At 47.5% G+C, this 15,004-nt stretch overlaps 1 protein-coding gene across 2 annotated transcripts in view; it reads right to left on the bottom strand.

Annotated features, from left to right (window-relative positions):
* Positions 1-202: 202 nt before the first annotated feature.
* PSTPIP2 (proline-serine-threonine phosphatase interacting protein 2) overlaps positions 203-15,004 on the bottom strand; it is a 65,286-nt gene continuing 50,484 nt past the window's right edge. For both annotated transcript variants that reach the window (XM_090037732.1, XM_090037733.1), the window contains exons 7-15: positions 14,815-14,913; positions 14,316-14,361; positions 10,792-10,871; positions 6,987-7,085; positions 5,956-6,052; positions 5,518-5,602; positions 3,262-3,296; positions 1,908-1,965; positions 203-1,421 (exon numbers count right to left, since the gene is read on the bottom strand). In XM_090037732.1, the coding sequence (XP_089893858.1) occupies positions 1,916-1,965; positions 3,262-3,296; positions 5,518-5,602; positions 5,956-6,052; positions 6,987-7,085; positions 10,792-10,871; positions 14,316-14,361; positions 14,815-14,913 (591 nt within the window). In that variant the 3' untranslated portion in view covers positions 203-1,421; positions 1,908-1,915. The remainder of the gene's footprint in view (positions 1,422-1,907; positions 1,966-3,261; positions 3,297-5,517; positions 5,603-5,955; positions 6,053-6,986; positions 7,086-10,791; positions 10,872-14,315; positions 14,362-14,814; positions 14,914-15,004) is intronic.

Genomic DNA, 15,004 nt, shown 5'->3' on the forward strand with positions numbered 1-15,004 from the left:
GGTAGAATTGGGAGAGCTCAGATCAGCAGAAAAGATGCACTAGAAGACGTCAGCTTCTCTGCTTACATTGAGCCAGCTCTAATCAGTGTGTACAGACCTTTGCACATAAACGTGTCACAGGATTATAGACTACAGGGGTGGAAGGGCTCTTATAAATCCACCCCTATGACCCCAACAAAGTACATTCCAAAACACACAAGTCTCAAATCTGAAGTTTTAATATATATATTTTAAAACTAAAGCTACAATCAATTTACAATCAATTTCTTCTTTAAAATTATACAGGGATATTTAAGAGTCTTTTTTAAATACAATTTTTTTCTATGAACCCACTTTGGACAGTGCATTACAATGTCAATTGTAATGACAATTACAAAGGACAGAATGAATTGTACTGAATGGTTTGGACTCTTTTCCATGCAAAGAAACAAAGCAAAGCCCCAGAAGTTTGTGATTTCAGGTGCACGCAGAATCATGTAGGTGCGCACGAAGAACACAAGGAGTCTGATGTGGAATCCACCCTGTTGCTTTAAGTTAAGAAATCAGCACATTCACACACTCACCAAGAGCTGGGCAGAAGCACGCACGCTTTAGTGTTTGTGTGCCTGAATCAAAGTAGTATCAGATCTCCCCAGTGAAGATGAACATCAGCTGTGAAAAATTCAGATTAGGACATGAGTTTTAGGACTCCAGATCATCTCTAGAAGCCAACTGAGTTCCTAACAGGGACAAGATCCCAAATCACTGATGCCAAACAGGAATTCTGCCATGGACTTCGACAGGAAAAGGAGCAGGCCCCCGAAGGGCTGTCGGGAGGAGTGTTCAGGAAGTGGAAACAGGAATGAGCTTGCCTACAGTTCAGCTCAGAACTTGCCCTTGGTGAAAATCCAGAGGAACAGATCAAACCCAGCCGCTGATCTTACTTCCACCACCGGGCTACGAGCAATTCCGCGCTGCCCAAAGCACTGCACGCAGTTCCCACCGCAGCGCTGGTGCGGCACGTGCGAGTTCTCAACCACAAAGACATGAGAGATTTTTTTTTAATGTATTTTTCCAGATGCCTGTAGATCTTTCCACATCAAGAAGGTATCACCAACCCCCAGAGCAGCACGTGGGAGATGCCATGGTACCTGTGGCTCCTGCTCAAGGATTCTTTTTGCTTGTTCGTTTCTGATCACGAACGAGAGACATCAGTCCTTGGAGTTTGTGGATGTGAAAGAGGAGAGACGTCGGGTTGCCTGGGGTCTTTCATCCAAAATGCATACAATAGGGATGGCAGGACTCTTTAAAATATTTTTAAAAGGAGAAACAGTTCAGGTCTGCATCACTGCGTCCAACATACAAAATGCAAGTGGGTACGCTGCCTCTGACAAGCTGATCGAACAGCGACTTCTCGTGCTCAGAGACGCTGCTGCGAGACCCTAAAAGAGCAGAGGGACATTGCCAAAGTCAATGAAAGAAACTTCAAGCAGAATCAGACATAACAATGGATGGCTGAGGGGAAGGGAATGGGAAAAGCAACCTGTTAAACAAACCACTTACCTCACCTGGCCACCAATGCAGAGCTGTTCACTCACTGCTTAACACACCCTTTAAAGACCCAAATGACAGGGCTTCCAGGTTCCCCGAGGCCACTAGTCTGCAGTCTTACCATCTAAACCAGGGGTGGGCAATTATTTTGGGTGGAGGGCCGCTTACTGAGTTTTGGCAAGGCAACGAGGGCCACATGACAGGCAGCCAGAGGCAGATAAATATCAATTTTCTAGATTTTTTAGGAGCCCAGCGGGCCAGATAGAATGACCTGGCCAGCCGCGTCCAGCCACTGGGAAGCTTCCTTCGATATCCCAACTCTCCTCATTCTAAAATAGTCTCACCTTAGTAGTTAATTCAAGAACTAAAATACTTACAAATAATGCTAGTGGTGTATTAAACTGTAGCTGTCAATTGTAGCATAATCGGAATCACCTGTGAAAGAAGGAGCTCATTATATTTGTGCTCTGCAATAGTGGTTGTCATGAGATTTCAAAGCCAAAAGGAGGTGAGTGCCATTCTCCCCATTTTACAGATAAGGAAGCTGGGAGGTGACAGGACCCTTGGTCCCTAGGGTCTGCCATTAGTTCACATCACAAAGTTAAAAAAATGCTCTGAGTAAGGAAGGTTTCAAATCGCAGATCTAGAGATGGGCTCCCTCAAAGTTCAGGGTTGTTCTGACCTGGGGCTTTGGTAGGAACTTCCTTCTGCTTGAAATCCTGCCCCCCGCCTCAAAAAAAAAAAAATCAATGGCCAGGGCTATGATTTCAGTCTCTTTCTGAGAAAAGTTTGCAGGTGTCACTGGAGAGACCAGCAGGCAGGATTATAAGGGAAATAAGAGAGATGGATGAACCCACTACCACCGATCCACAGGCAGAAACACTCCAGAGCAGTGGTTCTCAACCTTTTTAGGCTCGAAGCACCCTTCATGGGACTCAAGACACCTCTTAGAAAATGCCAGGTCTTAGTTTTCACTCATTTTTTTGACTACAGAAAAATAAGAGCAATTCTTTTCTCACAAAGAACTCAGAAAGACCCCACTGGCCAGAACATTTTTAATCTATGGATTCCCACTGGAAATTTCTGGGTTTATACTACACATGGTATTTGCACACCTAATGGTGCTTGCATTGAGTGGCACCCTTGAAAGGGGTTGACAATCAGCAGGCTAGGGGATTCTCTGGCTCCCCTGGCAGTGGGGCTGTGTGATGTGGAGGCAATGAACATTAGGCGGTGGTTGGAGAGGGGAATAGAGGTCCTTGGCAGAGGGAACAAGCTGTGACTGAGGAGAGGCTGAGCCCGGGAGATTTCCACGTGGTAGTCTGGACGTACCTAGCATGATGCATGGTACATCCAGTACATGGTAAGGAGTGTTTCAGTTTTGTTTTACCATACTCGGTTGTCAAAGCAGTTGATCGCTTTTTCTGTTCTTCCTTGTGATTAACTCGCTTTCCTCCTGTTCCTTTATCAAAGTGCCCATGGTAAATGGAGATTTCTGGGCAAATTAATAACCTGGGCACACCCACCCAGCAAACTGGGGGACCAGTAAAGCTTATACAAACCCAAGGTGCATCTCTGAGATCATCCCAACACTCCAGGATTTTGTCCCACCCACCTGCGGCAGAATTACAGCTGAGAAAGCATTGGGATATGCCCACCCCAGTAGGACTTAAAGTACAAGAAAAGAGGGTTTAAACCATGCAATTGCTACAATGCTGTGCGGTCACTCACCTGGCCCGCTGGTTGGGATTGGCAGCGGCCCCCTCCTGCATGGACACAAGCGGAAAAGGCAAAATGGTTTGATGTTTTCATAGTAAGCAATTCTAGGCTGTTTCTTCCCAGGCTAACTTGACCCCACTGCAGGGCCCAGAGACTGAGCAGCTGCCATGAACTGCAAGACCTTGGTTGGCTTGGGTTTTTACAATGCCCCTGTTGCAGAACCTGCTACGAATCACCTGCAAAGTAACTACCGACAAAGTTGCAAGAATCCTCCCTTCCTGGCCCCAAGCCTTCCACAACTCAGGGAGTCTTTATTGTAAAGGGATCCGCTTGGGACTCTTACAGCAAAATACCAGGGATGTCAGTCTAAAAGAAACCTGAGAACACATACGGTCTCGCCACCCTCTCCAAGCCCTCATTCCAGCTCCCTACCCCAGCTCCCTTCTCTGGGCTGTCAAGTCCCTTACTCTTCCCAGCTTTCAACCTCAGTGATCAGATTCTCTCCTGTATCAGGGGTGTCAAACATATGCCCCATAGGCCAGATCTGGACCATGGTGCCCAAGGGTCTGGACCATTTGTCTTACATTTCATAGATTTCATAGACATTTGGGCCGGAAGGGACCCCAGAGGATCATCGAGTCCAGCCCACTGCCCCAGGGGCAGGAAGTCATCTGGGGTCATAGGATCCCAGCAAGATAAGCATCCAAATGTCTCTTGAACACATTCAAAGTAGGTGCTTGAACCACCTCTGGCAGCAGTCTATTCCAGACCTTGGAGGCTTGGACAGTAAAGAAGTTCTTCCTTATGTCTAGCCTGAAATGGTCATGGTGGAGTTTGTGACCATTCAACCTTGTCATCCCTTGGGGTGCTCTGGTGAACAAACGTTCCCCCAGATCCTGGTGGTCACCCCGATAAACTTATAGGTGGCCATCAGATCACTCCTGAGCCTGCGCTTTTCCAGGCTAAAGAGTCCCATGGCTCTCAGCCTGTCATTGTAAGGTCTGTTTTCCTGACCTCTGATCATGCGCGTGGCTCTTCTCTGCATCCTCTCAAGCTTCTCCACATCCTTTTTGAATTGTGGAGCCCAAAACTGGATGCAGTACTCCAGCTGCGGCCTCACCAAGGCCGAGTACGAGGGGAGAATGATGTCCTGGGATTTGCTTGAGAAGCATCTATGGATGCAGCCCAGTGTTTTGCTCACTTTACTAGCTGCAGCATCGCATTGCAGGCTCATGTTCATCTTGTAGTCAACGATGACCCCCAAGTCTCTTTCTTCCCTAGTGCTAGCCAGCATAGCACTGCCGAGCCTATATGCATGCTGCGGGTTTTTCTTCCCAAAGTGGAGAACCTTGCATTTTTCAGTATTAAACACCATCAGGTTCTCATCCGCCCATTTCCTGAGCCTGTCAAGGTCAGCCTGGATCACCCTCCTGTCTTCAGGTGTGGACACTTTACCCCAGAATTACGTGACGTGTATCTAGCCAGAGTTCAGTCACAGCCTTGGCTGTCCTGGTTTGCTCCCTGCAGGTCCGAACCAGTGCATCAACCCTGCATCGCAGACGGCATCTGGCATGCAGGCCGAACCCAGTGCCACGGGCTTTGCTTGCATCACAGTGGGGCTGGTCTGGGGTGCAAGTCGCACGTGGTGCCCGTGCCAAATCAGCCTTGCACTCTGGCTCCAGCACGCACGGACAGCCTGGGGCCCGATCCAAACCAGCCCTAAAGCCAGCATGCAGGACTAAGCTGATGGGATGCCACACGCAGCCTGCACCTCAGACTGTGCAGTGCCCATAGCACTGGGTCCAGCCAATGTGCTGTGTGCAGAGCAGGCCCTGGACCAGGGCCAATATATACCATGCACAGGAGACTGGCATGGACCAGCCCCTCTGGTGCACAGCCCTGGTCCAGCCCACACATCATCTGGCCGGGGGGACTGGATGAGTTTGACACCCCTGACCTGTACATACTCTCAACCTGATCCAAGCCTCCCCAAACAACAAAAGGGAGTGCACAAAATCCAGGAGGATTCCAGCAGCACAGCTGGGAGCAAGGGGGATGGTGAAGAGGTGCAAAAGATAATGGGAAACAGGACTCAACCCAGGTGCAATTCCCAATCTGCCTGGATTCCCCCTTGCCCAAAACCACAACCCACCACCACGAGCCTCTAATGGAGCCCAACATCCAGACAGTTACAAAAGGTGTAGAAAAGCAAAACACATTTTCTTTCAAACAGCCACCCCAGTCCTTGTACTGTTCTCTGTTCCTTACCTCCCTATTCCTGGTGGTGGGGCCTGATTTCTCACTGGAGTTGTATTTCTCGGCGTGTTGTAGTAATTCTCATAGACAACTGGAGCTAGAAAAAGAACTCAGCTGTCATGCTTAATGTTTTCATGTAACTGTTTGGCACAGAAACACAGCATCACACTGCACCACCTCTCATCCCCTCGTGAATCTGGATGATTCAACTCCAGAACAGTGGAAAGATGCATTCTCTTCAAGGACAAGCAGCAATTGCTTGCTAATCCAATGCCAGGACACTGTACAAGGGACAGGCTTGACTGAGGACATGGAAGAGAAGCAGGACAACCAGATGCGCTTCCTTTCTGCACCCTCCCTTGTTCCACAAAAGCAACCCTTCTCAGAGCCGAGAAGCTGGAAGGAGGCCCAAGCATAGCGCTGCTTAGAAAACCAGAATCAAACCCATACCTGGGGGCATGTTTCCGATTTTACGGTAGTTTACAAAGAATTCAATATCCTTATCGATGTTGCACGCTTCCAAACTTCTGCGGATTTCTTCATATTTCTGCAAAAAGAAAAGAGAAGACTTGTTTCTGCCCATTATTGGGTCTGGCCATCAGCAGACTCAGACAGAGAACAATGGGTCAACTCTGCATTTACAGGTCTTCTGACAGGCACGCAGCCTGCATGAAAGAAAGATAACCAATTGGTATAATCAAGGACATGTTCCTTCTGGTATTCAGCAGGACTTAAAGTGCTTGCCCACTGAAATTAAAAGACATTGTAGACAACAGAGAACATGGTTTGGGAATCATAGTCTCCCCTGGTGGGGTCAGCAGTGACCACTCACACTTTCCTAGCCTCCATTTGCTCTAAGGTTGCAGAGAAAAAGCATGGACTTAAAAAGTGCACGTACAAATACTGGCCAAAGAGACGGGCAACTGTCTCAAGGGTGAACTTGTGGGCCAAGATCAAGTGTAGTCACTGCACAAGTCTGTTGCCCTGACTGAGATGGACTTGAATGGCATTGTGTAGTGGAGGGTGCAACCCTGCCCAATGCACTGCGAACAGGACACCTGTCTGTAACAGCCTCCTAATGGCCAGCTTCCAGTGGGAGGATCTCAGCTACACGCCTATGATATGGAAACATGGGACTCCTCCCTAGCCTGCTCCTGTGGCCATTAGCTAAGGGCAAATGAGGCTCGGGGCCATCCAAACCCCAAGACCTCTAGGCTTGAGCCTGCACATAGGATGCCTGCCAAAGGATTTGGGAGTATCTGAAGCCCCAGGCTGAAAAGTCCCGGGTGGAGGATGCTTGCTGGTTGTAGCACCACATATAGTGTTTGAATGATTGAGTTTTGTTCAGTTCAGAGAATTTGGAACCAATTTGGCTCATTTGACCTGGAATACGAAAAAATTTCCAAAAGAGAGGATTTCTAAGCTGAGGAATCCTCCTTTTTCTCTCCATGAAGGCTTAGAGAGCCTCCGTATCATCTTACCTCGTCACTCTGGACACAGTCCTGGGAGAGCTGGTTGACGTGCACCCACAGCGCGTTGCGGAAATAGCTAATCCGTTCACACTCCTGGGTCTCAAAGAACTGCAGTGACACCGGGAAGCACGTCATGATACATCCCCAAATGGCAAAAGCCCATGAGCTCAACTCACCAAGATTCATCTTGGCAAAGAGGAAGAAAAAGCCTAGGTTGTCCAGGCCACCTCTGCACCAGTGCGGGATTGAGCCTTATTGTGGGACAAGCTTGTGTTTCATATAGTCCCATTTTCAAATGTCATAAACGGTGGGGCATCAGTTCAAAATTTCTTCTTGACCTTACCCTCCCCTTGACTATGGGGGCACCAGGTCTACCTTTGTAGGGAAAGGAAATTGGTCTAACAGAGACTTTGCCTTCTCCATATGCTACAATCCTAAAGTCTCCAAAACATTTACTAGACAACAAACAACATGTTTTATACCAGTGGTGCTCAACCTTGTGGCCCTGTGCCTGGGGTCAGTCTGAGGGTCCATCCTAATCTTGCCCGCAGCCCAACTGCACATGCCATATCCAAGCATACACGAGCCCAGCCCTGCATGTTGGATCTGGCCATGCCCTAGCTCAACCCCATGCCCAACCTGACCCTGCATACTGGATGCCAGGCCACACCTTACCGCTCCACAATGGATCCCAAAATATGGCAGCAGGGGAGCAGCAATGAACGCTGTCACTGCTCTACCATCCGTATCTGTGATGAGACCCACAAGCCAGACCCACATGGCTCTTCAGGCTGGATTTGGGCATCGCTGCTTTATACCATCCCAGGAAGGATTCAGCATCTTCTGAAGGGCTTCATTTCTCCCTCTTGTTCCAGCTCTGCCTCCAGCCCTCCCATTCCTTCCTCTTTGCTTTATCAAAGACCTGAAGTTGTCTTTTAAAGAGGCAGCTCAGTAGTTTATTGGGTCCTGTTGCACCGTGGTGGAAAAATGGTGGACCGTAGCACAGACAGGGTAAGGCAAAGGCTTGCAGGAATACAACGTGAACGGGGTCACGGTGCTTGGTTTATACCCTGATTACTCGATTCTAAGATGAGATCTTTTCCCCTCCTTCATCACAGGAAAAACAAAGCCTCGTCTTAGAGTCGAGTAAGAAATGGCTGTACAGGGAGCCCAGCTGGGGCAAGGACAACAGCAGCAGCTCTGCTACCAACCAGGAGTCCCTTCTGCCACCCTTTCCTTGGTGCCAGGGAAGGAGGAGTCTGCAGGCTGCTGCTATGGTCTCCAGTTTGCCCCATGCTGCGGGAAGCAGCTGTGCTGGGAACCTGGCTCTGCACTGTGCAGGCTTCTCCTTCTCTGCCCTGCTCCCTACCACTCTCCCCCTTCTGTGGGGAGACAGGGAAATGGGGGAAGGGAATGGGCAGGGCGGAGAAATCTGCATAGTGTAGAGCCGGGCTGGGCTAGGAGAGGCTCCAGGGCTGCACCCGTGCCTGGATCAGTGGGAGAGCAGGAGAGGGGGGAAATAAATGGGGGTGGGTGCGTAATCACCAGGGGGACAAGGGATGATGCCTGCTACCCTGCTCCTGCTTTCCTCTGCCTCGACTTTCCCCCCTGCTTTCCTTGCCTCCTGCTCCTCGCTCCTGCTTTTTCCCATACCTGCCCCCTCACTTCTGCTCTTCCCATTGCCTTCCCCCTCACTGCTGTTTTCCTGCCAACAACAACAACAAAAAAGCAAATTATTATAAAAATTATAATTTTCCATATCTAGACACTAATTATTGGAAGGTCGTCTTAAATTTGAAGTCATCTTAGATTCAGGAAAATATGGTTGTCTCTCTCTCCTTATAGATTCATAGAGTGTAAGGCCGGAAGGGACCTTGGAAGATCATCGGGTCCAGCCCCCTGCACCAAGCAGGAAAGACAACTGGGGTCAAGTGACCCCAGCGAGGTGACTGTCTTGTCTCCTCTTGAAGATTTCCAGGGTAGGTGACTGCACCACCCCAGGAGGGAGTTTATTCCACAGTCTGGACACCCTGACTGTGAAGAAGTTTTTCCTAATGTTGAGCCTGAATTGATCTTCCTGGAGTTTGTGGCCATTACTTGGGTGCCCTGGTGAACAGTTACTGAGTCACCGAGCCCTTGATGTACTCCCCTAGTGTAGCGGTAAGCTGCTCCAAGGTCTCCTCTCAGCCTCTTTTCCTCAGGCTGAAGAGTCCCTCAGCCTTTCCTCATATGGCTTGCCGTTTAAGTCTCTGATCATACAGGTGGCTCTTCTTTGGACTCCCTCAAGCTTGTCCACATTGTTGCTGAAGTGCGGTGCCCAGGACTGGACGCAGTACTCCAGCTGCGGTCTCACCAGTGCTGAGCGGAGCACAAGAATCGCCTCCTTGGTTTTGCTGGAGATGCATCGGTTGATGCATGCCGGAGCACTATTTGCCCTGCTGGCTACAGCATCGCACTGCCGGCTCATATTCATACTGTGGTCTATTATTACCCCCAGGCCCCTTTCATTTGTGGTGCTGGTCATTTTGGTGCTACCAAGCCTGTAGGTGTGTTGGGAGCTGCTCGTCCCGAGGTGCAGCACACGCAGGCCTTCTCTCAGGCCCAACTCCTCTCCCCCTCCCAAAACATGCAAGCATACACACAGGTTTGGATCCTACAGGCAGACAGACATGCCAATGTCTAGGTGCCTCTCAGAGCCCAAACCCGAATTTTGCCCTGCCGTGAGTCTGAATTCCACCAGGAAGCATTAATTCCTGACATGTTTCCACAGATAACAAGTAACCTTTCATCAAGAGCATGCATTTATCATCTGTAACCTTTGTAACACACCCAAAAGATAACTCCCCTACCTGGCAGACATCTAGGTTTGCAGAGATTTGGTTTGTCCAAAGATAAAATTGATCCTTCCTTTGCCCAATCTTGGTAATCTCTTTTGACTGCAATGCCCCATGAGGGGTCTGCCTCATCATACAGTCCTAGCATCAATTGGCTTAGAGTTCATTTAGGGCAGGGGTGCTCAATCTCCAGCCCACAGGCCTAATACAGCCCATGGAGCCATGGCATCTAGCCCATGGGGCTCCCCATGGGTCAGGAAACTTGGCAGCAGGGGAGCAATGGCAATTAATATGGCTACCTTCCTCAACTGTCAAATACCCAAATGCCAATCCCTGCAGCGGGCCAGAGCCAGTTGTGCCCCCTTCCCTCTAGACGGCTGGGTTGGGGGTGGGCTACACCGCCCTCTCCTGCTGCCACGGGCTTGGATCAAGCGTCTTTCCCCCTGCGGGTCTGGGTTGGAGCTGGGCTGCCCCCCATGCCCTCCCTCTCTACAACCAGATGGGGCCCCACTGAGCCCAACCCGAGTGCCAGATTAGGATAACCAGGTAGATCCAGTGTGTGGGCAGCCTGGGCACAGCCCATCCGGCCCACTGAGCAAAAAGGTTGAACACCACTGATTTAGAGTATCTATAATAATTACATTGTTCATTATGTATATTAAATACTCTCATGCGCTATCCAGGAGATGGCAGCACTGGCCATACAGACAAGCTCTTTATTTTGTCCCCTGATATTTGAATGTTTTCTTTTTCTCCTCCCCTCTGAAAATCGATAATTTTTTTGTGGGGCGGTTATCCAGAAACCACGTTGGGGATGTGTATGGTCAAGTCCGGAGACTCTTCCAAGTGTTATGAAGAAGGAAGCACTGAGCAGAGGCCAGCTCTGCTCCAACACTGCTGCAAGTGACAGCAAAGAGTATGTGTGCCCAAAAGGCAGCATGCTCCAGCATTCAGGCCCTAGGATGAATGGATGCATTTACCTCACAGGCTTTGATGTGTTCATTCTCCCATTCTTCCCTGATCTTCTCAAGTGTATTAACATTTTGCTGGTACGCCCTGTCTGTAAAGGGAGATCAAACAGCAATTTAATCATCCACACACCACATTGGAGTGAACACCTGCAAAGAATACAGTCACCGTGTCCTGGGTGGTCTACATTCAATGGGCAGACAAGACAACTAGACCCTATGAAAAAGGATCGAGGAGTATGGTTTTCTTCCGCATCGCCCCTCCTGAACAGGACGTGACTAGGAATCTAGATAATGGCAGTCAGAAGCTGAGGTGTGCAGCAAAAAGCAGCTATGTGATTTAGGGAAGTGTTTTGGAACTGCAGTGGTTGTGTGTCAACACGGCCATGGGGTTGTACTTCAGCCTACTTTGAAAGCTCCAGTGAAGTATGCTGAGCATTGCAGATCAGGGGTGAAACCACGCAGGGCTGACCAGCAACTTTCTTGGGAAAGTTCACAGGCTGTGCAACAGGCTTACGCAAACAGTTAAAGGCTCATAAGAAAAACTCTCCAGGGAAGATCTTTCAAGCAGTAGGACACGGACACCCCTCATCCCCCTGATTTACCTGTAGCGGGTCAGGGTGCTTTTGGTATCTTTTGGCAATATGCCTTGTAGGCCCCCTCTACACACGCAGGTAAAAGCATGATCTAATGTACAATCCACACAATTGCACCTTCTTCCATGTCACACAGCTCCATGGAAGCACAACTGTGGGATCATGCATTAGATCCCATCGTGCCTTATTGCTGGTACAGTGGGAGCCCAATCCCCGGGTCCCCCTGCCCCAGCAAGAGACAAGCTCCTGCAGCTGGGAGCGCCCTCAACTGATAAGTGCAAAGTTGAATCACAGAAAATGAGGGTTGAAAGGGACCTCAGGAGGTCACATCTAATCCAACTCCCTGCTCAAAGCAGGACCAGCCCCAGCTAGATCATCCCAACCAAAGCTTTGTCTACCTGGGTCTTAAGTACTAATCATACAATTACAAGCTCCTACCAGCTAAAGTTAGATCTTGAAAATGTGTACTAACTTTATAGATGGTTGCTATCAAGCTTGAATTTGCAAGTGAACCAGGGTCTTCCCTGTGGCTAGGAACTCACAGTTGACAGGGCTCCCAGCTGCAGGAATGCACCATGCCCCACAGGGTGGACTTGATTTAAATCAAATGGATTTAAATCATGATTTAAATCACTGGTCAGGAAGCCTCAATTGAATCATATATATCTACAAAAAGTGCATTCTTGTTGTTTGATATGACCTCCATACCTATTATTCACAACTCAGAGACAGATGTAGGTTTCATTCATAGAAGGCACATACTATATATTTTAAAGCACTGTTTGATTTTGACATTTTTTCAGATTAATTTTGCAGCTACATCAGAAAACTGAATTATGATCTGGTTATTTTATTTACCAAAGCTAACTGAAGCAGATACTTGTGAAGTCATTCATTTGATATCCTCCTAATACAGCCTGGCAGAAATATCTCCCAAATATCCATGATTAATCTAATGAATTGGAGATAGTTCACCTTCCAATGGTTTCACAAGTATCTGCTTCAGTTAGCTTTGGTAAACAAAAGAGAAAGATTTTGAGCAGAATATTCCAGAAGTCTTGAGGGATAAGTTTCTGAATATAGCCATAAAAGAGAAGAAACAAAAAATGAGAAGAAATCTAGAAGAAAGTGAAGAAAGACCCAAGCTAATAATATATGGCTTCTAGATGTATTCTCATTTTTTATTTCTTCTCTTTTATGGCCTGGCAAGCCTGTTGCCATGATAGGTTTTGCCTTTACCATACCATTCCCTCACTAGATCTGAAATCAGTGAAGAGGCTATACTCAGAAACTTATCCCTCAAGACTTCTGGAATATTCTGCTCAGAATCTTTCTCTTTTGTTTCTACTGCCCCTCCCTCCTTGCATTTATCTCCAGACCTCTTCCTCCTTGCCCAGATCTACTCCACCCCAACAATCTTCTATTCATTTAATGTCTAGAAGCTTTGGACTTTTAGAGAAAGGTAAGGGCTTGACTCTGTGTACAGAGTCTTGCAGGGAGACAATAGAGCTGGTGGGTAGGTAATCAGAAGCGATCCTAGTTTTCTCTTATAAAAAAATCCAAAATTCTCTGCTTTAAAAAAAAATCCACATTTTTCCATGATAAAAGCAAAATGCCATATCAATCCAAATAATATATAGTGGCTGGGTTTTTTTGATCATGGAGAAATGTGGATTTTTGGGGGAGGGGGTTTATAGCAGAGAATTTTGGATCCTTGGTAATCAGCTCTGTTATCTCTCATCTCCATATACTTCCATTCACAAGGATGTTATCTCTGGAGACAAATACACAGTTTGAGAACTGAAACTAAGCATCACAGATATGCTTAATGGTATCTTCTGGACTGAGTGCTGAGTCCCATTGAGTAGAATGGTTTTCTTTAATCTTTACTAATATATAGAGGAGCCTCTGCAAACTCCATAGGATTGAGCCCCTAATATAGGCCATGGCCTGTTGTAAAAGCTTTTATAAAGCTTTTCTAAAAAGACTACATGAATATATTGTCTCAAAAAGTATATAGTTAGAATTTATAATTTCTATTCCATGATGATATCTTTGAGCTTTAACATATCTTAAATTAAAACGATCTTTATATAGATTTGGGGTTTTTTTAAAGCATCTTAACAGAAAAAAAAATAAAAAAATATGAATAAATCAAAATAATATGATTTAAATTTTAAAAATCTAATTTTTTTTTAAATAGTTGTTTTTTATCCACCGTGATCCCCAGCATGAGACCCCTGGGCCATGGAGATCAAAGCAGCCATGATCCCAGGCCCGGGGGTTTCACACACCCCTGAACCCTAGGGATCCTGGTAACTATGAAGACCCTGCTACATGTACAAATTAGAGCTCAACAGCAACCAGCTATAAAATTAGTACTCACATTTTCGAGGTCTAACTTGATAGCTGGTTGGAGCTTTTAATCATGTAATAAGTACTTTGCACGTGTAGCTGGTCTTAATGTAACTGAGCAATTAAACAGTTAATTCCACAATACCTGTAACGTTGTGTGACAGGGTTGACTGCAGTTTGAGGAACAGGTTAGGCAAGAACGTGTGTGGGACGGTTTGATAAGAATGATAGTTCCTCAACTAGAGGGTTAGACTGGATGACCTACAGAGGTCCCTTCCAGCCCTACTTTTCTATGATTCTAAGATGACAACAAATGCCTTTTCAACACGAAGTGTTGGCAAAACATCTCCTCCTCAGAAGGAGAAAATGGACCTCATGTCTTGATGGGGCAGCACCTTGGGCCAAATTTATCTAAGGTTTAACTTAGTGATTGCCTGCTTTGAGAGAAGGAGGTCTATACCACCATTGCCCCACAGAGCTCCCCTTGTTCCATCCTGTACCAGAGGGAACAATCCTGTCTCAACAGCGTAGAGCGAGTCCCCCTGCTCCCAAAGGTAAGAGATACACCACGGTATCACCACTCACCAGAATCTTCCAGAGTCGACTTTGTCTGAGCCAACTTCATGAAGAGCTGAAAACAAAACAAAGGAGACCGAGTTCAATCCGGGACCACTGCCGGGCGGAGCAGGTTCCCAAGTTTACTCCACATTTCTCTCTCTCAAATCCAAAGTTACCAGGAAGATAAAATCTCCCATGAGGCTCAATGTATTTGGTCACCAGGGCAGCATTCTTCCATGAGCTCTCTGCCAACATTGCTCCACCAATGGCCCAACTCTTTAGTGCCGAGTGTTCATTGTATGAATCTTTTAACTATTTACAGACCACCCAGAGGTCCCGGCGCTTCTGCTGCCAGTGACTCCATGAGAAGAAAAAAGTGCCATCTGCACCAGTCACATAATTGGGACCTTTATCCGTCAGGTTTGTTCTAAAAATGGTGTCATCTCCTGGAGAGGATGCAGTTGCTTCAGCCTATCATTGGACCTGTGATGAATGCAGAGCAGAACCACCCTCCCCGGTTCCTCACCTTTTCTTGCTGCCTTTGCGTTACGAGATTGGCACTGCGGTGCACAGCCTGTTCTGCTTCATCTTTATCCCGGCAGCGTTGCTCATATAACCTCTTCGACTAGGAAAGCCAAAGGGGGAGAGGCAGGTGGGTGGAAAGAGAAGACACGACTCTCACAAACCTGGCCCCCCAAACATCAGGTCATGTTCTA

Source organism: Crocodylus siamensis, chromosome 3, assembly GCF_052110815.1.
Source record: "Crocodylus siamensis isolate JL-2025a chromosome 3, ASM5211081v1, whole genome shotgun sequence".
NCBI lineage: Eukaryota > Metazoa > Chordata > Crocodylia > Crocodylidae > Crocodylus > Crocodylus siamensis.